Source organism: Ictalurus punctatus, chromosome 3, assembly GCF_001660625.3.
Source record: "Ictalurus punctatus breed USDA103 chromosome 3, Coco_2.0, whole genome shotgun sequence".
Taxonomy (NCBI): Eukaryota; Metazoa; Chordata; class Actinopteri; order Siluriformes; family Ictaluridae; genus Ictalurus; species Ictalurus punctatus.
The window spans coordinates 24265370-24292015 of NC_030418.2; the positions used below are offsets into that span (position 1 = coordinate 24265370).

The 26646-nt window shown below is 38.6% G+C and overlaps 1 protein-coding gene across 1 annotated transcript in view; it reads left to right on the forward strand.

Moving 5' to 3' along the window:
- The window catches only part of LOC108263413 (inositol polyphosphate-5-phosphatase A), a 176130-nt gene that overhangs the window by 135655 nt on the left and 13829 nt on the right, over positions 1-26646 (forward strand). Inside the window, exons 10-12 of the mRNA XM_017464167.3 lie at positions 11461-11556; positions 13725-13799; positions 19094-19167. Of these exons, the coding sequence (XP_017319656.1) occupies positions 11461-11556; positions 13725-13799; positions 19094-19167 (245 nt within the window). The remainder of the gene's footprint in view (positions 1-11460; positions 11557-13724; positions 13800-19093; positions 19168-26646) is intronic.

Below are 26646 nucleotides of genomic sequence, written 5' to 3' on the forward strand. Positions count from 1 at the left end.
GCCAGGGGGGTGTAAACTTTGGAACAGGTTGATCAGTGTAAATTATTTTGTCTTCTGGGAGACATGTAACTATCTTATTTAGCATCTGAAGGGCAGTACTAAATAATAATAAAAAAAAGATCTTTAAACAAAATAATAATGTACACTGATCATCCTGTTCAAAAGTTTACACCCCCCATGGCTCTTAATATATCGTGTTGCCTTCTTGAGCATCAGTGAATGCTTGCACCTTTTGTAGTAGTTGTGTACAAGTCCCTCAGTTGTCCTCCGTGTGAAAAGATGGATCTCAACATCATATAGCCGCTGTTGGAAAAGGATCAAATATGCAGAAGATGATGGAAAAGTAAAGAATGTGCAGAACCTGAAGGTTTTTTTCAAAGAACAGTGGGCAGCTTAACTGCTCAGGACAAACAAGAGACTCATGAACAACTATCACAAAATATAAACACAGTCATTGATCATCCAGGTAACAACACACAGTATTAAGAATCAAGCATATGTAAACTTTTGAACTGGTTCATTTTTATAAAATCAGCTATTATCTTGTCTTGTGGACTATATGTAAACATCTGTTATGTGAAATAGCTTATTCAGGGCCGTACTAAATAAAAAATTTTAAAAATGGGATTTTTATGATCCCTTTATTTTGTTAACAGTATTAATATTTAGCAGATTCTGCAAGGGGTATGCAAACTTTTGCGCACAACTGTATATCAGAAACCATTTGCTATTCCTATATTGCCTTCTGGCTAACTGGTTTTATTGATGCAGAGAGACTTAAACAGTTTGTGGACATCTGTGATGACTGGTTTGGGAGCTGAGGATTGAAGCAGTAGCAGTGGAGGGGAGGCGATAAGGGCCTCTCCATGTTTAAGCTTCTATTAGCTCTCTTTGTACATGTGGCACAAATGTGTCAAAAGCTTGGAGTGAAACAATGCCTGCTCATTCTCTGCTTAATACAGCTAGGAGAACATACACACCCCTCAGTGCCTTACTTCACACACCACTCACACATACTCGGGCACAATGAAGCATCTGGTGGCTTTTTCCTCTCAAGAAGTCTTTTCTTTTTAGCTATTGTGTCTGTGTGTTTGGTGAGCAGCATGATGGTGCTCACCAATCATGCATAATGATGGAAATGTAGAAGGTAAAAAAAAAACTTTCATCCTGTCAAGCTGACTATTTTTTGTATTGTCTGTTGATGAGATGCTTGCTCATTGCTTGCTCATCACATTAAGAGAGAGAGAGAGAAAGAGAGACAGTGTGTGTGTGTGTGTGTGTGTGTGTGTGTGTGTGTGGAGCCCCCAGCAGCGAGAGGTCAAAGGGGTCAAAGTGATGAATTTTTATGGGGCTGTTCCTTGTGTTTCAGGCCTGTCCCATTCTCCTCGCGCTGCACTGCCCCTCAAAGACACCCAAACTGGCCAATTTGTCCTGCCGGGCCCTAGAGAATGGGCCTGTTTGAGACTTAAATACCAGAGGGAACACACACACACACACACACAACATCACTGGCTTTCCCCACCTACCCCTGTTGTCCTGAGATGATTTGTGGCCTGTCCATTCTCTGCTGGCAAGGCCAAACATGCTTGTCCAAGACCGTCAGCTAGCTGAGAGACCCAATGCCTTTGTTTTAGAGGGCTTTTCCCAGATGTTCCACTGGCTAAGATGAATAGGCAGCATTCCCCTCCACCTCTCACTCCCCTTTATCCTGCTCTCTGTGTTATACCCACACACCCCCTACATGGCTGCCCAGTGTTCTCTCTTCAGCTCTCCTTCACTCACGAACTGATAGATAGGTGTGTACATGGGCCTGTAGATGTACTTTTGGTAAGAGTGTGGACTGTAAAAGGTGTAGTTAGGCACTTTGGGTCACATGACTAATCCTTTGGCAACTGGGTGTGTTGTCCAAGAGAGCTGGAATATCTTGTACTTTCAAACCATATGGTCCCATGTATTCTGGAAAATCTGACAAAAAATACTTTTGCTATTTATAGACACACTTTCCAGCCATGGAAAATACCTGGGGGAAAAAAATCATGGAAAGGGGTAATGTGATCTGTAAAGCTACTAAAATGTTCTGTATTTTTCAGTAGAGAAAAGTAAGCTAAAATGTGCAGCTATATTTTAGTCCATGATGATCAGGGTCTAAATCAAATTGCCTATTAATAGGCCTACTTGTTGTAGGAGTCATGCAAACACTGTATCAGAGATCCAGGTACAGCAAGGCTACAAAAAAAATATCTGTATCACATGTTCGCAAGATTTCGCAAAAATTTTGCTTATTGAGAGTTTAAATCTGCAGCTTTGTTTTAGTGGAAAAATGTCATGAAAATGTACTGGAAATGTATTTCCTAAAACAACAGGAAACCCTGATGATCCTTAGAAGCTTGATGATCTTACGCTTCATTACTTAAGCCAGCAAGTATCTCTCAGATGCTGCAGAACTTTCTAGAAAAACTTCCTCAAAGGGGTGAATTGAATGGTTAAAGGTTCTAACTTCCTAAAAGAGTTCTACTTGGAACCACTTCTGAAAAGGTTGAAAGGTTCTGCTTAGGGTTGTCTCAAAGGAGGAACACAAGTGAGTGCTATATGAAAAAGTGAAGACTGGCTAGACAGATTCTTAGCTTACACCACCTTGGCCATCATTAACTTTTTTGAGGGCCTTCAAAGCTGCAGAATGTTCTGGAGGCCATATTATACCATCAGCTGAGGTGAAGTGTGAAGTTAATTACATTGATTATCTTGTTACAATGCCACCTGGGTTATATTAGGCAGCAAGTGAACAGTCAGTTCTTAAAGTTGATGTTTTAGACGGAGGAAAAATGGGCAAGTGTAAGTATCTGAAAGACTTTGACAAGGGACGATTGTGTTGGCTCGAGTCAGAGCATCTCCAAAATAGTAGGTCTTGTGGGGTGTTCCTGGTATGCAGTGGTTAGTACCTACCAAAGTTGGTCCAAGGAAGGACCGCTGACAGAGTCATGTGGCGCAAAGGCTAGCCCGTCTGATCCAATCCCACAAAAGAGCTACTATAGCACAACTTGCAGAAAAAGTTTATGGTGGCTATGATAGAAAGGTGTCAGAACCAGGGTTGGGTGTAAAGTGTTACAAAGTAACACGTTAATGTAATCTAATTACTTTTTCTGATAATGCAGTAATGTAACACATTACATTTTAAATTTATGTAATTTGATTACAGTTAATGATATCAATAAATTTACGGTACTTGCGTTACAAATTTATTGTTGAGAAAACAATATTAAGTAAAATGCATTTTTAAAATAAATCACGTTTTCTTCTGAAGATTTTTCCTTTAGCCCCAAATAATTCTCCACTTGGAGCAGTTTGTCACTATGTAACTGAACATCCGTAAAAGAAGACAGTAGTGTTGTAATTTTATATCTTTAGTGAACGGAGACGAGACCAATCAGACAGGGTTTACAGGAAAATATGTGGAAACACTCGTGTCTTATTGGCTGACAGCTCTCAATTCTGCCAAACGCTAGCCCACAGTCAGTGTGAGGAAAAATGAATATACACCGATATATTTTTTAAACCAGTAAAGAGGTTGAAACTGAAACAGTAACATCCTCTGATGCTGAGCAGGAAAACAAGGTGTGTACATGTCTATATGAGTTCCAGTTTACGTGAACATGATATGAGCAGGGCATTAGGAAAGATAATGTACATTTCATGGCACTGTAGCAGCTAAACCCATACAATGATAGCTTAGCTGTGCCTCCCCTTGGTTAGTGACACCAAACTAGCCTATCGGTCTGGTAGTCCTACAAACAGTGACAGCACCCGAAGCAAGTTTTACAATAAATCTGACGTTTTCTGATCATGTCATACATTGATGTGCGCTAAAATTACTGAAAGAACTATGAGTTTCACTTTGTAGTATATTTTTGTAGGTTTGATAATGTGAAAGTAAAGTAATTAGTAATCTGATTACTTTTTACGTGCAGTAATGTAATCAGATTTCAATTTTAAAGTAGTAATTAGTAATCTGTAGTGGATTACTTTTTTTGAGTAACTTACCCAACACTGGTCAGAACAGTGCATTGCAGCTTGCTGCATGTGGGGCCGTGTAGCTGCAGACCAGTCAGAGTGACCATGCTGACCCCATCCACCGCCGAAAGTGCCTACAATGGGCATGTGAGCATCAGAACTGGACCATTGAGCAATGTAATAGGTGGTCTGGGCAATGTTCTGCTGGGAAACCTTGGGTCCTGGCATTCACGTGGATGTTACTTTGGCACGTACAACCTACCTAAATAGTGTTGCAGACCAAGTACACCCCTTCCTGGCAACGATATTCCCTAATGGCAGTGGACTCATTCTGCAGAATAATGCACCCTTCCACAAATTGTTCAGGAATGGTTGGCCTCCAAATTCAGATCTCAATTAAATCGAGCATCTGTGGGATGTGCTGGACAAACAAGTCCAATCCATGGAGGCCCCACCTCGGAGTTTACAGGACTTGGACATAAAGGAGCTGCTGTTAATGCCTTGGTGCCAATTACCACAGCACACCTTCAGACATCTTGTGGAGTCCATGCCTCAACGGGTCAGAGCTGCTTTGGTGGCATAAGGGGACCTACACAATCGGTGTATGTTGTAATAATAATTATTTCTTCAAGACTAGTTGTGTAGTTTTCAGATATCTATTTAGAGACAAGTATATTGAGATGATTTAGTAACAAAATACAGTGTTTACAGTGTCGACCCTGTAATTATCTGCGATTAGATGCTTTGGACAAAACTAATCCTCAAATAATATCTGGTTTTAACTGGTTTTAGGCAGTCTTTAAGAACTGAACCAGCTGTCTATGTAGCCCTGTAATGTTGGGTACAAGCTCACAATATGGAGGCCTTACACTGCATTGAGCTGACCTCTGAACCTCAGAACCTCCTCCTGTAGGCTCCTTCCATCACTCAGAGCAGACATTATTGATTTCCAGCTCATAACTCCTCATGCCACCACTCACTGCCCTGCCATTACGCTAACACTGATGAGCCATTGTGAACATTTATGGAGCAGAGTAATTAGATCTCAATTAAAGAGAGAGACAGAGAGAAAAAAAAAGGTGAAGTCTGTTATAGCCACCTTGGCTGCCATTATCTACCCAGAGATAGCTACAGAACTTATTGAAACCCATATTATCTACTTATTAACTGCCCATATTTTTGAACAGTGATCCATGTAGAATGCTAGGTGTATGTTACGGTTTGAAATTTTCACACTATGATAACCTAGTCTAAAACTATCACTGCTTTGTGGTATTAATTGACCATTTTAAACTATGTAAGCCTGTAGTGAAAATTTAAGTAAATATTTATTTTGAAATCTTTGTATAAAAGTCTCTTTGCACGTCCTTGTACAGTATATGTAACAAAAAAGATGAAATCTCCTAATTGTGCTTCTTACTACAGGACAGTTTGTAATAATTAATATTAACATGATTGGGATAGGACTAGAATCTCAGAGACACTCTGGTAATAATTACACTATCCCACCTCCCCATGAAAAAGTAGTGCAAGATATTTGTGAGAATTATTTTTCCATACATTGATGTATTTAATGTTGAGCCAAAAAAAGTAGATTGAAATTCATTTTAATCTGTATTTTATTGTGGTGATACTAAGCAAATGTCTTCATTCTGAAAGTGTGTGATTTGAGTGCCTGTACCTCTGTAATGTTATAATGTTTGTCTGCAGAGAATTGGCAGCTCCATTGTAGGCATTGGTAGTAAAATATTAATGAACCATGACTGCCAGCAAGTTCTCTGATGCAAAGTGCCAAACCCAGCGAATTGACAGAAAAGCATTTCTTAAAGAGCACCACTGAGACCCATCAACTCTAACACCTCTCTGTTTCTGTCTCTCTCAAATTGAGATCTAATTACTCTGCTCCGTAAATGTTCACAATGGCTCATCATGTTAGCGTAATGGCAGGGCAGTGAGTGGTGGCATGAGGAGTTATGAGCTGGAAATCAATAATGTCTGCTCTGAGTGATAGAAGGAGATTACAGGAGGAGGCTCTGAGGTTCAGAGGTCAGCCCAATGCAGTGTAAGACCTCTGTATCATAGGCCTATAACAAGAGTTACAAAACAACTTGCCCAATCCTGTGAGACAAGCAGGTTTTTTGCTGGTTTGTTTGTTTGTTTGTCTGTTTTTTTTACTAGGATCATGAACTAATTTAACTAATGTTTTCTTTTTTTTTAATGAATCGTTTTAATGTCAGTTTTACTATAATAAATTGTGGCTTGATTTTAAGGTTCTCTTTGTAAGCTGCAATCACTTTATTAGAAAAAAAAAACCTCACTCATTTTAAAACACTATATATCAGAGTTGCATCTTAAAGTGGATTTCCTCCACATTAATCCAACCTAGGAATGATGGGTTAATATCATGTTTGACACCTGTGAGTGTCACATTACACCTGTGCAGTAAGACATTATTTTACTACAGTTAGGCTTATATAGGATTATTCTTAACAATATCATTCAGTGGAAATATTGTCTTACAGTACTGAACTGTGTGTGTGTGTGTGTGTGTGTGTGTGTGTGTGTGTGTGTGTTGGGCAGTTGTATGAGCTGAATGTTTGGACTGAAACCATCTCCAGCTGTGTGTGACTGCAGTAGCATAAGGTGTGTGTGTTCGGAGAGAGGGATTTATTGTGAGGATGCATTGATTTAGCCTCTCTGTATAGCCAAAGCATCTGTAACTGAGCTGTGCTTTCTCTCTCATTGATGGGATTAACACTCTAAAGAGCATCTGACACTAAAGCACAGGCTTTGCTCCAAACTGCCCCCGCCACACACACTCCACAACTACTTGCAGCCAGTCGTATCGGCTCATTAATAACCGTTTAAGAGAATCAATATCCGTCGATGAAAGACTTGCTGCACACTCTAAGTTCTAATGAAGACTGTTTGTTGGACTGCACTAAAGCTGTTGAAGAAATGTCTATAGCTGCTGTAATGTAAATGTATAATATATAATGTTTCGCAGATGTTCTTCAATATTAAATATACCTAAGAATGGATCAAACGCATATGTTGTTTTTTAGAAGATTAAAAAATTGCTAACGTTAGCAAATTACTGTGGTAACGGAATAAAATGGGCGGTTTCATACTGGTGCTCATCATATCACCTTATCATTGATTTCTTTTCCTTTAACAGCATGTCCCATTATATTTTATTCCTTATGTAATACTTTATACGTCTCAAAATTTTCTTTCGTACCCTTGTCAGGTTATACTTAGTTTGTTCCCTTTTCTCTTGCACTTCTTATATTTGTTGTCTGTTTAGTATGTTACATTTGCAAATCCATCATACGTGTAACATAGCTGGCAAATAAAACAGATTCTAATTCAGTTAAAGCACATGAATGAGGTCATGAAGGAGGGAGAAGTAGTTTAGGACGATACTTTGGACAAAACTGGATTTGAACACAAATTTTCATTTTATTCAATGATACGCTAATCTAATAAGCTCGTGTAATATACAGCCAGACTTAGTACTCCCTACGTTTGAGATTAACTCAACCAGGACTTGCTTAATACACACATATAAACTCACAAGCAAATACTTTTAGATGTCAATAGATAGTTCGCTTGCAGTATCCAGAGGAAGCCTTTCAAATGTCTGTAGTTGGTTATTTCCTCTCTCCCATGTATTATAGCTCTTTATTTCATTGTGGTGCATCAAATGAAAAGCCTAGTTACTATAAAATGAGTTAGGGTAATATCATTTAGAAGGGGTCAGAGAGTGTGTATAGAATTTAATTTATTTAGATGCTGTTTTTTAATAGAGCAGCTGAAAGAGTCTTCTGTGTGCACACTCTCACTGTGGTTACTGGACTGACCCAGAGACCCAAACCTCAACCTCTCTCTCTCTCTCCCTCTTTCTCTCTTTCTCTCTCTCTCTCTCTCTCTCTCTCTCTCTCTCTCTCTCTCTCTCTCTCTATATATATATATATATATATATATATATATATATATATATATATATATAAATAATATAAATATATATAAAATATATATATCATTCTCAAGCTATTGTAGATTTACTGTTTGTGATTATTGCCCATATATGATCAACAATTAGATGACTGGATCGGGTCAGCACCTACTCTCTGGTCTTTATAGTGTGTATTAACAAAATGCACCAGGCTTTCCTTGGCTCTGAGAATCATGATGCACTTGCTTTTGAGTGAATAGCATAAGGGTCTTGTTCATGGAGTGAGTTACACAAGGTGAAGGGAATCATTTGACAAGTGTTGATTAGGCAAAATAAGGTGAGATATAGTGGACTGGATCTTTTAATATTGTCAAATTCCTTTAAGTAAATTGTGACTAGCATTAATAGTGAGCATTTTCTTGCTTTCCTAAGCACAAAATTCATGAAGAAAAATTTACCTTCATATTGGTAAAAATGGGGAAAAAGTTTTCTGTGTTTGAATTAATGTGTGTGTGTGTCTATATATATAAAATGCTAAAATGTCATTTATTTCCTACATCAAGCAAAAATAGTAGTATTTGGAGCATGAATGAATTGTGGCATCACTAATATACAAACACTAGCATGTTTCTTTGTGTGTTTGCGATTGTGTAATTGATTGATTGATTGGTTTATAGTGTTTAATCACCGTTGAAGAGAGCCATCCTGTGACTCGCATGAATAAGGATATCAGTCTTGATCCCCCTGAGGGGTCTGACTTTTCACTCTTCCGAATGAGACAAAACCCCTCTTAGAACAAGCAGCTGTAGACTGTGACACTTGGTATTATAAGTGACCTAAGTATTATCTCCCATTCATTCTTAACTCTAGCAGAACATTATAATAGCAAGGTCGCAAGATGCTCATCAATATGTTTATCATTCAGTACAGTATATAAAACAAATCAACATTAGTGAAAAGTAGTGACATTTTTCTTGTTTTTCATGATATCCTACACTCTTTAGTTTGTTTTAAAAAGGAGATCTGCACAACCAGGTGAATGGAGTAAGCGAATATGCCTTGTGCATGTCTGTGAGTGAGTGTACACATCTGTCCATCAGCTTTTAATGTGTAATTGTGAACAAAAACATCATCAGCACTTGGCAGATCTTGCTCCCTGTGGATTAACCAAATAATTTAAACATGAATGGATTTTGTGCTTCTGTACTCATAAATGGATACTTTTAATTTCACTAAGGCTGCTTTGCTCTCTGGCAGCATGGCCCATCTGAAATGGAGGGTTTTCTGCTTGGCTGACTCTCTGGCTGAGACAAGGACAGAGGGAGGGTTTCTGGCGAATAGAGCTAAGAGTTGAACCATAAGTGAAAGGCCTTTAAATAAAATTATGTTTTACATTCTGTATTTATTTTCTTGGCCAACATTCTTTAAAGTGTTCTGTTTTCTCATATTGAATTTCACTGGGTATCTGTTTATAGACTAACTATTGTTAGCTATTAGCTGAATTATCGTTTTTGCAGCAGTAATTTCTGAGAAAAAGATCAATTTTACAGCGTTGTCTCAGTGTGTGTGTGTGTGTGTGTGTGTGTGTGTGTGTGGCTACAATGACTTTGTCAGGCTGAGTATCTACCTTTAGCCTTTTTAGGGAGATCTTTTTTGGGGCTTATTCATGGCTCAAAGCAGCTTAAACCCTGTAAAGCGCATTACTTTGAGGCTGCAAAGGGAGCACCGTGAGCTGCCGCTTGGACCCAAATGAGCAAAAGATGGAGCGATTTGTTAGAGCTTAGAAAGCATCCAAATGAAGGAAAGAAAGGAAGGGGGAGAAGGAGTGAGGGAAGAAGGTTTGCTCCTATATTTTCTGCCACTGTTTGTTTTAATCTGCAGCACAGCTCTGTGAGCTTGCTGGCCCAAACTGTGACATTTCGTTCTAAAGGGCCTTCTTTTTCCCCTTTCTGCTATATTGGCTTGACCTAATTAACTAATCTGTGCTTTGAATTTCAATAAGGCCTGTGGGATGGGAACCAGCAGGACTGGCTTTACCTCATTCAACTGTCTTCAAACACAGATGGTCGAATGTTTAACTAATTGTTAAAAAGACTTCACAAAAAGGGAATTTAGCCGTGCACACACTCTTTGGGGGTCAGGACAATACCGAGACATAAAGAAGGCCAGAGGGACATCATGCTCTTTTCTCTATTTCTGGTTCCTCAGAATCATTAAAATGCATTGGGTGTTGTTTGGGTAGTTTGGACTCAGTATGATACGTAAAGGTCCTTGTTAGCGTTGGCTGTAACTGCAGCATTAGTTATGATATTGTGGTATACCACCTGAAATATTTATACCTTTAATAGGATTTTTATAATGGGAGTATTCAACTAAAATGATTAAAAAGCTACAGTTACATAAAAGTTCTGGCTTACAAAGGCAACTAACATAACTGAATGACATCAGTTACTTTTTAATGCATAACCATTAATAATTAGTTCACAGCTATAAATAAGACCATTCGAAATGGTTATATTTTGTTTCGCCCTGGTGCACATTAACGCTTTTGATTAACGCCACATACTTCTGTTTTTTTTTCCATCAAATTATTATTATTATTTAAAGACATTTCTTTAGACCATGCACTAAACAAAATTAAAAAATATTTTCTCTTTCTAGCCTAATTTCTGTAGCCTTGTAGCTAGTCTTTGATACCAGTGAGTTGCCTTTAGTCAAATAATTTCCATAAATGCCAAATGAAACCATGAAATAAATAATAGTCAAAATGGTTCTATAGCAGATCCTATGCCTGTCCAGGTTTTTCCACATGTTTGTCGACTCTGCTGGGTCCACATCTGGACCATGTTCCATAAGTTAACCCCCTGCTTTAGATGATGTTACAAAAAAATATATATTTTCAGGTGTGACATATTCCTTGAAATATACTATAAGACTATTAAAACAGTGTGTCCTTCTTTGTAAACAACAGTCATTATGCTCATAGAAAAAGGGGTTCTTCAAAGGCTTTTACAATAGTTAAGGCTCCTTGGCTTTCCCACTGTTGGAGAATTGTACATAGAACCATTAAGGGGGAGCAAGAGGGATAAACCAAAGAACTCATAAGTTTGTATTAAAAACATTCACTGCTTTTCTTGTTATCCTTTTTAAAAAGGCAAATTTGATGCCATAATCTGCCGAAAACAGTGTTAAAGATTTTCATGCGATCTATTTTATAATATTACACCTTGTGTAGAAATGTGAATGTAGCTGCATTTTTCTAAATAGTTTCATAGTTTGTGACCCTTCAATGCTTTAAAATGGCACGTCGAATTTCAGAAAGGCTGTAACTTGTGTCTTATGTCTTAATTATGTTTAAATATGTCACAGTGCTAGTGTGTAGATTTTCAACCTCAGCTTTCATACTGTTATAGAGGAAGTTCATCCGATATTAATGCAATATTTGTTAATATTTGTTATTATTGACTTAATCTGTCATTTGTCTCTGCCTCCAGAGTCTGTGTTCTACAGCCACCATGCAGACGGTTCGAACTGCAGACAACACACAAGTGGACAAGCTCATATTCCGAGAGTCCGACAATGACCGCAAGGTGAAAACTGCAAAGCATAGACACACTCAAACACTACACTGCTATTAAAATAGTTCACAATAGCACTACATTGCTATTACATTATTACAATAGTTCATCCTTGTATCACCTTAAATCGGAATTCAATTACTTACCTTTGTGCTAATTTCTTCAGAGCATCTGATATTTATTTGAGATTCATGCCAGTCAGAGAGCAGGAGGAAAACTGTTAGTATATTACTAAGGAAATTTCGGAAGCCTGATAATAATTGTATATATTTAAACTGTGGGTGTGTGTGTGGGTGGCTGCCTGGGAAATCCTTCACATTGTGAAATTTTAACATTTTCTATTGTATACAGTTCTGTGCAAAAGTCTTAAACACCCTATTTAAAAAAAAAAAAAAAATTGTACAAACTTATATGTTATAGATTTTTTATTTTATGACTATTACATTATCGAGTCAGTACAAAAAACATTTTAGATTTCCAAACATTAGTTTTCTAGCACAAAATTAAATATTACAGAAAAATGTTTGAATGTCAGTAAAGAAAGCAGCATATTACATGGTAAGAGACACTTCTCAGACAAAAAACACAATGAAGGCTGCTGGATTTTTCTGCAAAAATAAGAAGCGAGTGCGACAGTCAAAGTCTCCAGAAGAACCGTGGCTGGTTCTGCAAGATGCTCAATAAAACTTACAGCTCATTTCCTTATAAAACTGCACTAATTCTACCTGAGACTACTATTTTATTTTTTTGTCATACCAGATATTGACTTTGTTTCATTTTCTACTGTTTACTGCTCTTATTTTTATTTTATTTAGATACATTTAATTTCATAGTTTTGAAGGGATCTTTGGTCTACAGCATTTCTTTGCATGTGCCTAAGAATTTTTCACAGTACTGTATATTTCTGAAGACTACAGGAAATGTTTTTCTTTTCCATATAAACTCAGCAAAAAAAAAAAAAAGAAATGTCTTTCTGTATTTTAAAGACAATTTTGTAAAATCAAAATAAGCTTTACAGATCTTTATTGGAAAGGGTTTAAACAAGGTTTTTCATGCTTGTTCAATGAACCATAAACAATGATTGCACATGCACCTGTGGAACAGTCCTAATCGTTTACAGGCGGTAGGCAATTAAGGCTACAGTTACAATAACTTAGGACACTAAAGAGTCCTTTCTGCTGACTCTGAAAAACACCAGGGGTCGGGTCATGATGGCTTAGATGTTAGCACATTTGCCTCGCACCTCCAGAGTTGGGTGTCCAATTCCCATGTCACCCTGTGTGTGCATATTCTCCCTATGCTTCGGGGGTTTCCTCCGGGTACTCTGATTTCCCCCCAGTCCTAAGACATGCATTGCTGGCTGATGGGCATTTCCAAATTGTCAGACTGCGAGACCACACACCTGTCCATAGTAACGATTTCACGGACACGAGATCTCACAGAAACTCGCGTTTTATCAAACCTGACTTCAGAAGACAATATCACTCACACTCCATTTTGTTTATTAGCAGCATATCAGCTGCCTCATTCAGAAAGTTATTTTCTTTCTCTCTCTCTCTCAAGAACCAGAGAGCGCAGCATCCTAGGCTCAACATACTATTAAGAAGTTATTCAGTTGTCTCTGTTGTGGAAACATGCACTTTCTTGGCATGTTTCTGCTATAAAAGCATGCATCACCCGGTTGGACACGCTTGCTCGCTCTCATTGGCTATTGCAGGTATCCTGCCTCCGGCAGCCCGATCAAGAGTCATCAATATCAAACATGTTTGATATTTACGATTTGGGATTGGGGAGGCTCTGACTCGATCCAAAGCAGTAAAAAATCGTAATGACACCACACAACTTTTTTGGACAAAAAGCTGGTAGCGACAAACCTCAAATCGCTGATCGTTGGGGAAGGTGCAAATCGTGCTTAAAATTTTTTATAAAGTGTGTTGCCAGCCTAAGTGGTACAAAAAGTGGATGGAAAGTAGATGTCAGATTATAAGCCGTAAAAAAAAATTTTTTGACCAAAACCCATCTTGTCATTACTTAATTTTTTAATGGCAGAATCTAGCCAGAGCAGGTTTACGTATGTACCATAGCCTAAAATCTCCCATGACTTAAATTACAGTGCTGGCCTTGTTATCTTGGATGCTGTTAGTAAAACTTGTCTCTGCTTCCTGTTTTCTGTTTTGTAGGTTGTGCTACAACTCGAAAAGAAGCTTTTTAACTACATTAACCAGGATGTTTTCCGGGAAAACAATGGAACGCTGGTGAGCTATGTATTCTCTTTTTATCATAGTGCTTCATTCATTCGATATTTAAAACAAAATGCATCACACTTAGGGTCTTTATGTTTTCAGGCTAGTGTCAAAAACAGAAAGTGCAGTCCCATTTATGACAGAGATTAATATAATTAGGCACAAGGTGGATTTGTGAGCATTTGAGAGTTGCAGGTATGATGAGAAATACACATATACACACAGACGGTCTTGTTCGTTAAAATCTGTTTAATGAACAAAAATATTCTGACCTCACTTTTCTGTCTATATACACAGGAGGTGACTGTTCTAGTATGTACTCATAAGAGGTGGTGTGTGTGTGTCCAAGCTTTGGTCCCTGTATAGACTGTGTTTGTGTGTGGTGTGTTTTCTTTCACAACACTGGAGAGCAGTAAGATGAATGACTTGATGGCTCGTGAGAGATAATTTGATGCTCATGTTCCAGTTAAACATACTGTCTTATGAGCCTTATGAAACAAACTACCTTTCCAAAACGACAAATGTCCCTCCTCCCCCTTCCAAAAGGTGGAGGAATGTAATAAATAAATAAATAAAAATCCATTGCATCCTTCATCAACTACTAGACTTGTACCGGCTTGACAGAAATTTAATTCGAGGCAGCTCTTGAAAATAATTATTGTATTTTGAGAGGAGTAATCATTGGTGGGGACATGATTGAATGTGTCCATGCCTATTGACTTTTGCAATGATTAATAGCTTTGTTTAGTCGATATTCCCATCGAAATTGTATAATTAATTATCCGGGTGGCTGTCAGGTGCAGAGGATGGAGAGCTCTGATGAGGATTTGGGAAGATTAAATTTTCCGGGGACCGCTGCGTCGAGGGGGCGTGGGATTTGCTGTGGAGGGGGAGGTTATGTGTGTGTATGGGTGTGTGTGTGTGAGAGAGAGAGAGAGAGCGCGTGTGTGTGTACACCGTCGGGCCGAGACATTCTGCAGTCGCGGACTGTGCTAAATGTACAACCCGCCCCCCCACCCTCAATCTCTCATCTTCCCATTGATTTTGTTTTAGTATCTCTTTATTGTAACTTTATCTGTTGTAGCTGGCCAGCCGGTGGGACGAACGAGAGCGCAGGGAGGGAGGAGTGGAGCAAGTGATGAACTTTTCTGTCAGGCTCCTCATGCTCCTTGCATCCTCAGCCACCGCATTTCTCAAACCGCAGGAGTTTTTAAGAGTCCAAATAAATAAATAACATGGTCCTTCTGCGTAGGTCTAGCCATACTTTATCTGTCACGGAGCCTAAGCTGCAGAGCAGCGCAAATCTAATGTGAGTCCAGTGTTCTGCAGGCAGAAGTGACCAAACACACTGTTCCAATGTCCTTCTCTGACAGGCAGGAAACAAACACTGGCAGGAAACACATACGTGTGGAAAGGTCAAAGTGACAAGTTGAAACTAAACCGCTGCTCAAAACTTGACCATACCTAATTAAAGTGTGAAAACAAACATGTTTATTTTACCGTCACTTAAAATGATCTCTAAAATGATAAGTAAAGGACATTTCTGTTGTCCACTCAGTTCTGACTCTACTTGGAAGTGACAGAAACTTTGCAAAGGTGAGCAAATGAATAATATAGCCAAAAGTCAAATTTATAAAATGTTTCTCTTTACCAAAATGTAGTTGCTCAACCAGTGCAAGATTGGTGGCTGACGTTTGCGTCTGTTATTTTGTCCAGGAGTCAAAGTGAAATATTTTGGGTGAGTTAGGCTACGTCTACATTAATCCGGATAAATTTGAAAACGCATCTTTTACTCTCCGTTTTGGCTTTCTGCCCACACTGAGACAGTGTTTTTGTCCAATGAAAACAGAGCTCTTCAAAAACTCGCCCATGAGGATAAAATTGAAAACGCCGTTTCAGCGTTGTAGTGTAGACTGAGAAAACAGAGACGTTCCAAATCACATATTTGACATATTTTTAGTCACGTGATGCAGTCATTCAACTTAAAAAAAAAAATAAAACAAAACAAGATGTTGGACGATGTTCTAGTGCAGTTGCTGATAGCTTTGTTAAACTGTGATAGTTTGATAGCTTTGTTAAAGATTAATGCCACTTTTTACAGCCTTCAGATCGCATTTTTATATAAACACCTGACTGAAATTATCCAAGCCAAAGCGTTTTCAGATGTTTCAGTGTGGACAAACAATTTTTGGAAAGCATTTGAAAACGCCAGTGTAGATGGAGAATGTTTTAAAACGAAAATGCAGCTTTCAGATGTATCCAGATTAATGTGGACATAGCCATAGATTTCCATTTCTTGCTGGGTATTTTAACTCCAGTCCTGCACTAAAGAATTCCATTTCAGAAAGTGGTGTGAACTTTAGTTGTGGCTAAACTGTTCCTTCCAAATTATGTCCAAATGTAGTTTGGACAGCTAATTTGTTTTTTTTTATTTGTTGTTTGTTTGTTTGTTTTCCTTGCTGGTTTATATGTTGGTATTACTGTTTGTTTATTGTTTCTTGGTTTATTACTTGTTTGTATTTTTGTATTGTTTGTTTGCATGCTTGTTATATGTTTGTATTGATGTTTGTTTGTTTACATATTATTTTTTTACTACTTAATTGTAATTTTGTGTTTGTTTATTTGTTTTGTGTTTTATTTTGTGTATGCCCCTAATGAGTTTCCATTCAAAATGTAATGATAACTCTGTTTGAGGTGTTTGGGATACGTTGATTGTCCACATTCCATCCTTTCCTTCGTGTCTGAGCTTGACAGTATATCGGTTTGGCACAAAATAATGAATACATCATAAAAGTTGGGGGCCGTATTGGCCCTGCAGTGAAGTGTGCGGCGTAAAAATCAAATTAAATGACCTCTCACCCGGCTCTTATTGATGGCATTTAATGGCGGCCGACGTTGTCAGGGCCGTATTTGACAAAGCATAAATCAAAGCACAATTATGGCAAGGGACATAGCATGGGCCGCCAGAAATCCAGGGGGACATTTCACTGTGCACTTTTCCCGAAAGGCTCGGCTCCCAAGCAATCAAAGCATGGTGATTTACGTGGCTGAGCCTATTGAGGCAAAGTGCTCATTTTGAGCTAATGCTGACATTTATTTTTATTTCTGATGGTACTTCCTCATCTAAGCCCTTGTCTTCTGCACTGGCCCTGTGATCTCTTTGCCCTTTCGAGCCTCAAGTTCAGTGGTATCTGATAAACAGCACAAGCCTCTATAAAACAGCAGGCCCTTGAACTTGGACGAAGTTTTGATTTTACTGCCGACCCATCAGATGGGCAAATCATTCTGCTAAATTGAGCCACGGTGAAATGTAGTGTGAAATTTCGGCCCTCAGGATGTGCTGCTGACTGAATGACTTGCATACACATATTCTTACTTACCGGCAAAACACAGACTTTTACTTAAACCACCTCTTACTATACAAACTTTCCTGATAGATTTCTGTGTTTAATTTCACTCAGGTTTATCTCAGAGGTGAGACTCCTGTCCTAAGAAACACACACATTGTACTTATACTCAGGGTCTTTCTCCTGGGCATACACAAAACTCATTTCATATAGACACTCAATCATGTAGTTTGCATATTGTGTGTGTGTGTGTGTGTGTGTGTGTGTATGTGCGCGCATGTGCGAGTATACTTGTCCAGCTCTGGTAATGTGATGGATGCTTGTCCTGAAGCACAAAGCCAGTCCAAACACACTCAACATAATACAGACACACACACAATGTACAGTAATGAAACTGCAGGCATATACAAGAGCACATAGTTATCGGTCTCTATATAGCTGACACGCGCGCGCACACACACACACAGTTGAGGCAGTGATGCAGGCGTCAGTTGTACCTGTTGGTCTCTCCCATAATTAATGTGTACACACACAGGCTAATTATTCTGTTCTGCTTTGATTAATGACTTTAGCTCATCTCAGTCATCCTTGCATCTGAGACGAGAGCTCAACTCCCTCCGAGTGTGTGCATATGGGAGAGAGCATGATTGATGAACACTGCGCACACACACACACACGCACACGCACACTCTACCGTTAGGAAAGGCCCTTACTGTCATGTGTATTCACAGAGCCTGGTGTCAAAGGACACATAAACACATCAGTACACACACATGCCATACACACCGACATAGACATCTATACATACCCACAACCATATCCATACACACACCAACATCCATATCCATACTCCATTCAACTTTATTTTTATTTATTTTATTTTTATTATTTTTATGTTTATTTTTATGGGCCTTAATAACAATTGTGTGGTCCTCACCAATGTCTATAAACAAACAAATGACCTCAGGTACAGCACAAAAAAAAAACACAACAGGTTTTAATATGTAGTAATTTGTTTATCAAGAAATAATCTAACATGTAGATAGTGGTGATAAAGCTGTGATATGCTGTTTTTAGTTTGTCTCCAAACATGGCACTGTACATGATGACCAAACATATCCATCTTGGTCTCATCAGTCCAAAGGATATTGTTCCAGAACTTTTGGGGATTGTTCAGATGCAATTTTACAAACCTAAGTCACGTTCCATATTCTTTGTGGAAAGAATGGACTTACCTAGCCACCCTTCCATGAAAGCTACACTTGCTTGGTCTTTTTCTGATTGTGCTGTCATGAACATAAACATTTAATGTGCTTACAGAGACCTGAAGATCACATGATGTGGCTTTTAGGTTTTTCTTTATATCTCTGACCATTAAACAGCCTGAGCTTGGCCTGAATTTGCTGGGACACCCACTCCTGGGAAGTTTGGCAACTGTGTTAATGGTTCTCAATTTGTAAACAATACTTCTCACTGTAGAATGGTGAATTTCAAATTGTTTGGAGATGGCCTTATAACCTTTCTCAGATTGATGAGAAGCTTACACAACTTACTCTCTTTATGATTGTAGAAGCAGGAAGAGTTTACTTATTCTTTTCACCTGGTTTATGAATGTTGGTTTACTTTTTGGGGAGAAATGAGTACATTTTGAAATCTGTTGTTTCTTGTTGTCACCTGAGGTTATTTGTTTGTTTATAGGAGTTGGTGAGGACCCCACAATTATTATTTAGGACCTGATCAATAAAAATCTGAATTGAAGGGGGGGGTATTTTCTTTTTCCCATGACTGGAAATGCTGTTATCGCTACTACAAAATGAAGGACAGATTTTAATAGAAAATTTAATTTGTCTGTAGATCACCTTCAAGCACAGAAAGTTGGCTAAATAAAATAATAATAAAAATTCCATACAGTATAAAACATGAAATTAATTCTCTACATTTCTGTTATTCTGTTCACAGCTATTAGAGTTTGATAAAGAGAAGGCTGTCTTTAAGGATCGTTTGCAAGAGCTGGAGATCTCCTTTCCTCCCAGGTATCCTACGACCCCCTGCACCTCCCCATCACTTCCTGTTTGTTTATTTATAATTTATTATCCTCACTTCCTCTCCTCTCATTTCATGATGAATATGTGTCCCTGGTGATTAAATACAGCCATATGCTGTTAATTCACTGTTGGTTGAATCATTTTCATAGAGCTATTTAATTATAAATAATAAACTATAAAGAGGTGAGAATGAATGGAATAAATATGGAATCATGGCATCACAGCATGGACACAGTCTAGATGTTCTACATTCATTGGTGGACAAGCTGATGATATTTATGTCCCCCTAAACTCTCTTACAGCACATTTGGAACATTCAGACGGATGTGTCTGTGTTTTGATGGCACCTCTTTTGAGTAATTTGTATGGACAGACAGCAGATTTTCCCCTCAGTGCTTCTGAACTAACATGCCTCTTCTTTTGCCTAATAGTGCTTATGTGAGACAGAACAGCATTAATATTCCATCGCAGGCGTTCTCTGTGTGTCCTCTTCTTCAAACAAATGAATGTACAATTAGGCCTTTCAGAAAGGCAGCAGGGGGGCAGGAGCTCCCAGCGCAGCGGCCCGAAGCATCGCACCGCTAATGGTGCTTGACCTTTGGCGTCAGCGCTGACTCAATCAGTGTAGATAATGAAACGATGTAATCAAACAATAATTACTTGATAAACTGCTCCACTAGCTCATGTGAGGAGGGGCTGTGGGGTGTGTGTGTGCGGCATACTTGTGTATATTTAAACGTCTGTGTCTTAATCAGCTACCTCCATTTACATGGCTTTGCATAAGTGACAGGTGGATTTATGGGGCTTTTACACTGTGTGACTTTTGCTCTCATCTGTCTCCAGTATATAATCCTGAATCATCTGGCACGCGCTGAGAAATGGCGAAATGCAAGGAGAGGATGCAAATGATCCTCTCGCGCCGCTGACTGTGATGAATCAAAAATCCACAGCCATTAAGGAGTATATAAAATTTGATTTTATGCAAGTAGTGTCTGGTATAAGCCACATTATTGTCAGAGGTGAGAGTAAAGACACATCTTAGTTAAACTTAAACAGCCACCACACACACACAGGCGAATGCTGAACGCCCTCCTCCTGTCAGATACGCCTTGTGCCTCTTGAGCAATCAAGCACTCAGTGACTGTTCTCCATCACATGGACAGCCCTGAAACACCCCTGACCATCTGTGGGGTTATTGAACAGGGCCATAGAACAACACACACACTCTCACTCTCTCTTCTCAATCACCTCATTCTCAGTGGTATCTGCTTTGCCCTACACACACATGCCAGAAACCCCAATCTGTAAACTTAGGCATGTCATTTTTATGCCATTTTTTGTATTATGTATTGATTTTCTAATATAATCAAATATTGTTTCATATTAATATATGAAAAATATTGAGCAAACCTAACATGTACACTGATCAGTCAGAACATTAAAACCACCTGCCTAGTGTTGTGTAGGTCCCCTTTTTCTGCCAAAACAGCTCTGACCCATTGAGGCATGGATTCCACAAGATCTCTGAAGGTGCGCTGTGGTATCTGGCACCAAGATATTAGCAGCAGATCCTTTAAGTCCTGTAAGTTGCCAGGTGGGGCATCCATGGATCGGACTTGTTTGTCCAGCACATCCCAGAGATGCTTGATCGGACTAAGACCTGGGGAATTTGGAGGCCGAGTCAACACCTTGAATTTTGTCATGATTCTCAAATCATTCTGGAGCAGTTTTTGCAATGGTAGGGTGCATTATTCTTTATTGCCCAGAGCATCACACTTCTTCTACCAGCTTGCCTTCTTCCCATAGTGCATCCTAGTGCCATCTCTTCCATAGGTTAAGTGACGCACAAGCACCCGGCCGTCCACATTATATAAAAGAAAATCATCAGAGCAGGCCACCTTCTTCCATTGCTCCATGCTCCAGTTCTGATGCTCGCATGCCCCATTGTAGGTTCTTTCGGTGGTGGACAGGGGTCAACATGGGCACTCAAAGTTGCTCAGATCCTTAAGCTTCTCCATTTGTTCCGTCAACTTCGAGAACTGACTGATCACTTGCTGCCTAATATATCCCACTCCTTGCAGGTGCCATTATGATGAGATAATCAAGGTCATTCACATCACCTGTCAGTGGTTTTAATGTTATGGCTGATTGGTGTATGTCTCCTAATAGTAATATTACAAATAAAATTACAATTTAAAACAGATATTTATTAGTCATGGTGACTGTGACTGAATCTCACCTGATGTTTCTGAAAACCCTAATTCCAGCCCTGTGTGTGTATATATATATGTATATATATATATATATATATGTGAGTGTGTGTGTGTGTGTGTGTGTGTGTGTGTGTGTGTGTTAGTTGTAGAAGCTGGATTATATTTCCCTAATAAATGAACATATATCAAGCTAAGTTGAATATGAGCATTGAGAGCACATTACTGTAGGTAGATAGACAAAATTAATCTGACTTTTTTTTTTTCTTTTTCCCCTTGTGGTGTACTCTCAGCATAGCACTACGGCTAATGGTCTGTAGCGATATAATACTATTATAGGCTGATTAATTTTTAAATTAGTATTCAAATTCATTTAAATTCTATATCTTTTAACTAATCTAAATTCAAATCAATTTCACAACTCTAGTACTGACCACAGTTTAATAATTTTAAGATCTAATAATAATGTTATAGTATCTGCTCATAAGCACATTTAGTATATTGGACCGTTTTTAGTAGATGTACAATTGTAATATGAAAGTTTGTGTTTGACAAGGTCAAGCAATGCACTCTCCTCAGTATTCATATAATTTTTCTACATTCACGTGGACTTTTGTACAACCACCGCATGGTGATCCTACAACAGGTCATGTCTCCGCTCATCCTCATAACACTGACACCTCAGAGCAGGAGACATGTGTTCTACTCCTTGTCTGTTCTCACACTGTGTGTGAGTTGTTGTTTAAAGAATGTGCTACAAGGTGCACATTCACAGAGCGGGACCTAGGCCGTGTGTGTGCATGTGTGTGTTTGGCCCATGACAAGGCTAAGTACTAAGGCATGAGAGTGTGGAATTTGGCCCTCTCTCGCCAACATTGGTGCTGGAGCCAGACCGACTGCGCCAATCAGCTGTAGAACAAACACACACATGCACACACTTTCATTTATTCTGTGCAAAAACATTTTGCATACTCGCTTGCACATAATGACTCTAATGCACACACGGACGTCCACTGGAACCGTATGAAAATGCACGTCTGATTGCGATTGTGTGTGATTGCGTATCAGAGTAGATAAAAGGTTGATATGACGCATATACAAAACAAATCTGAAAGGAAATGAGTGTTAATAATTGACTAAAAGTTCAAAGTCTGCTGAAGCCCCAATCTTGAGCACTGACGCATGCCAGTGCTGCGGAGAGTCCTGTTTTATGGCCGTGCTAGTGTAGTAATATGTTATTGCTCTTATTAGCTTTCTGTAATGACATATTGTGATTGATTCACAAGGAATGCAGTTAGCTTAAGAGTTGTATGATTTTATTGTAGTCTTCTCTATGTAAAATCAATGGGGAAATTGAATGGAAAATTTGGCCGGGGAGGAATGTAGAGTATAATGAGAACCTGTAGGAAGCAGTTTCTATTTATTTCCGCACTAACTGGGTTACTGGAAATGGACATGAGAGACCTGTGGATGCCACTCTTTCCTAATTCCAATTCAAAGGTCCTTTCACAGAGAAAGTGCATGTGTGCTTATGAGATAGAAAGCGAGAGAGAGCAGGGCAGACGGATATGTGCATAGAGAAATATGTTTTCACTGGGCGGTTGGCTCCAGGCCCGTGTCTTTTTGTTTGCCAAGTCTAGACAGGCAGTATAAAGCTCAAGCTCAGGGTCTTAAGGTGAGAACAGTAGGGGTCAGAGGCGAGCCACTGTTATGTTTTCACCATTTACTGACGATAAGAACCAGCATGAGTGGTGTAGCACCGGACGCAACCATTTAGCCTACATCTCCCAAAACGCAGAGCTGCATGAGGATGAGCTGCACAGTGACTCTTTTATAGCATGACCTCAAATCAATGCCTCAATTCTGATTGTGATTTTTACTTTCTATATCTTCCAGTCATGTGGGCATAGACAGAGCAGTGTGGCACTAGCTGTCTGCTCAGTTTGAGGTTTGGCTAAACTAGTATAAGTCTAGTGTTTAGGCAAGTCCAAACAGCCCTGGAAAAAGCCTTGAAAATACATTATGGTCCATAAAATCTGAACTTGCTATCAAGAACCGTTTTTATTTCATAAGTTCTGAAATAACTACAATATTGTCACATTGTAGGTCTCAAAAGAAGCTCACATCATTTTTAGTACTGTATGTTGAAAACAGTTTATTGACTGACATATTTAATACAATAATGCTCAAAGCATGCAGTTATTATTAATATTATAATAAATTAGGAAATATAATTGATTCATTTAGTAGTGTATCCAAACTTGCTGCAGTAGAGTTCATAAGGAGTTTTCTGGGGTTCTGCTGTGTTGAGAAAGTGTTCCAGAGTTGATGTACACAATATATGCCAATATATACAGTATGTGTTACTTAGGCATCCACCAGGAATGTAGACCCAGATTTGCTGTATACAAAGTGGGGTCCAAGAGAACTCCAAATCTCTGATGTATAACGAGGAGGTAACTGCAGTCTATATTAGAACTGTCAGAAAGCTTCAAAATGCTTTTAAGTCTTAATAAGTTTAAATATATGCCTGGTGGTGTGGGAAAACATGTCAGAAATGTGAAATTTTGCCAAATATACAAAAATTCTGAAAAATTGGCTTTGGCCAAATTATTTTTTTTCTGCCTGTCACATAGCTTGACACCTCAACTTAAAACCATAAATTTATTTCACCAAAATGGCATGGGAAAGTTTTTATTTACCTTTTAATCTGGCCTTGGCTGTCTCCCTTTAGAGATTATGCTAGGTAAGAAGCCAGTTTAACAATCTCATGGTAAAAACTGTTAGTTTGTCTAAAATCATTCTGGCTAAGTGTGATTTCCATGCCCAATGAATACATTTACATTTATTCATTTAGCGGACGCTTTTATCCAAAGTGAATTACAAATGAGGAAATACAAGTAAGGCAATTATATAAAGCGGAGAACAATACAATACAATACAATACAATGCTTGTTTGGTGTTACCAAACAATATCACAGAGTAGAGGTGTAAGAGCCAGTGTTAGGGGTTAGTTAAGTGTTCATGGAAGAGGTGGGTTTTAGCTGTTTTTTGAGGGACAGTCAGTTTGAAGATTCTGGAAAGGGAGCTCATGCCTTGCTAAGTAGGCACTACCAGGTGCCAGTCGTTTACTGATCACAGGTTCATCTTTTTGAACTTTTGGGGGTGACCTAAAAATGCTATTAATAAAAATATTTAAAAATTTAAAATCAGTTTCAGTATGTGAAGGCCACTATTTAATGACATTATGATGCAACTATTAATGTTATAGTTTAATATTTAACTGTTAGAATTGACTGGTCACTTGAATTCTGTTTTATTATCATACTAGTCACGCTGAAATGTTTCATATATGAAATTGCTTATTTCCTACTTAATGCTTTAACAATTATTGCACAATGTAAGGGATACCTGGTTTCAAAAAGGTTGAGACTGTGACTCATGATGTATACTCTCACTGCAGGCTGTGTTTTCTAATAGTGGGGTGGTTTTGTCAATCTGTATTTTGACATTGTAAGGACATTGGGAGGTGATGTCACCGTCATGGTTTTTCCCTCTCTGTGTAACAGCCTAAACCTCATCCATCTCACTGCTCTCATGCCCATACCCCCCGCCCCCAATTCCCACCAGTCTCCCTATGAAACTATTGAGTGATGTCACCCATTTGGATGGGCAGCTCTCCAGTGCGCTGATGTGCGTAAGTGTAACCTGAAGCACGCTATTTATTTTTTTTACCAGCAACACACTGAAATGTTCCTTTTCACTCCAGTGCAATGATGTCAATGATGTTTAATAAAGCTGTACAGTCATAGATATATTGTTTAGTGAGGCGAGATATCTGGACTATTGTCCTCCAGCATGTGGACCACTATTGAATGACACGATTGAATCTTAAGTGCCATGACATTAATCATTACAGTTCTTTACAGTGAATAGCATAGGACTATCTATTAGCCCTCAGTGGCATGTTTTGGTCAAATGAACATAAGGACGTTTGTGTCAGTCATTGTGAAAGGGAATCTTTGTTTTAACACATGGGTCATGGACAAAGGTTAATGACAAGCTTGAGACTAGGCTTTGTTAAGCATAGTTATGGTCTGTGTAGTGCTTTTGTAAGCTCTAAAGAGATTTACACTTTAAAACGTGATTTTTAAATGGTTAACACCTCTTGGATATCTGATTCTGATTATGCAGTTTGGTGTTTGGGTTGGATTTGTTAGTAATCCTGGTAAGGGTCACAGTTGATACAGAATACACCCTGGATGAGACACCGGTACATTGCAGAGCGCCATGAACACATAGTCAGACACCCATTCTCATGTAGAGGCAATTTAGCATAGCCAATCCACCTGAGACCAGGATTTTGGGAGGCGGGAGGACCGTGGAGAACCGTGGAGGAAACCCACACTGACACAGGCAAAATATATGAAACTTAACACAGATAGTAACCCGAGAATTGAGAACTCTGCCTCATGTGAACTAGCTATTTAAGAAGGCAGGAGAACATAGCAATTTTTAATTTGCATATTCAGGCATATACAGAGGCTCATTCCATCTCAAGTGGTCCAATAATTGCAAAGTTGGTTACTTGACCATTTAAATTTTCATTATTTTTATAATAAAAATATTTTTTAGTGATTACCTCTGTGTATTGGCGTTGCAAAACCACCAGTTTTCTTTTTTTAATTTCACTTGGTTTAACTACAACGGCCATCTTTGTCTCATGGCACACAACAAATTTTGTTTCTGCAGCTGTTTATGGAAACCTCAATATCTCGGCTCAGGATGGTTCTAGCTCCTTGAGACAAAAACTGACCTCTAGAGCACATTACAAGATACATGTACATATGTCATTTTGTATATTCATGTTCCTTAGACTTCAGACTTGAGTAGATTCTATCCAAATATGGAAGTACAGGGTTCAGTTGGGTGTTTTACAAATGAACAGTGTCATAAACAGAGCTGTGGCATTGTTTCTTTTGTGATAAAAGCAGTAAGTGACAACAGAAGTACTCAAAACCAAAGCTCTGTTTATGACACTGTTCATGACTGTTTATGACATTTGTAAAACACCCAACTGAACACTGTAATTCCATATTTGGATAAAATCTGTTCATAATCGGTCTCAACCAGTGTTTGTCAGGCTGCTGGAGCAAACCATTGACACTGGACAAAAAAAAAAATACTGTTAATTATTATACTATTAATATCTGTATTTGTACCTGGTTGAACACAGCTGTTCATTCAGAATAAATGT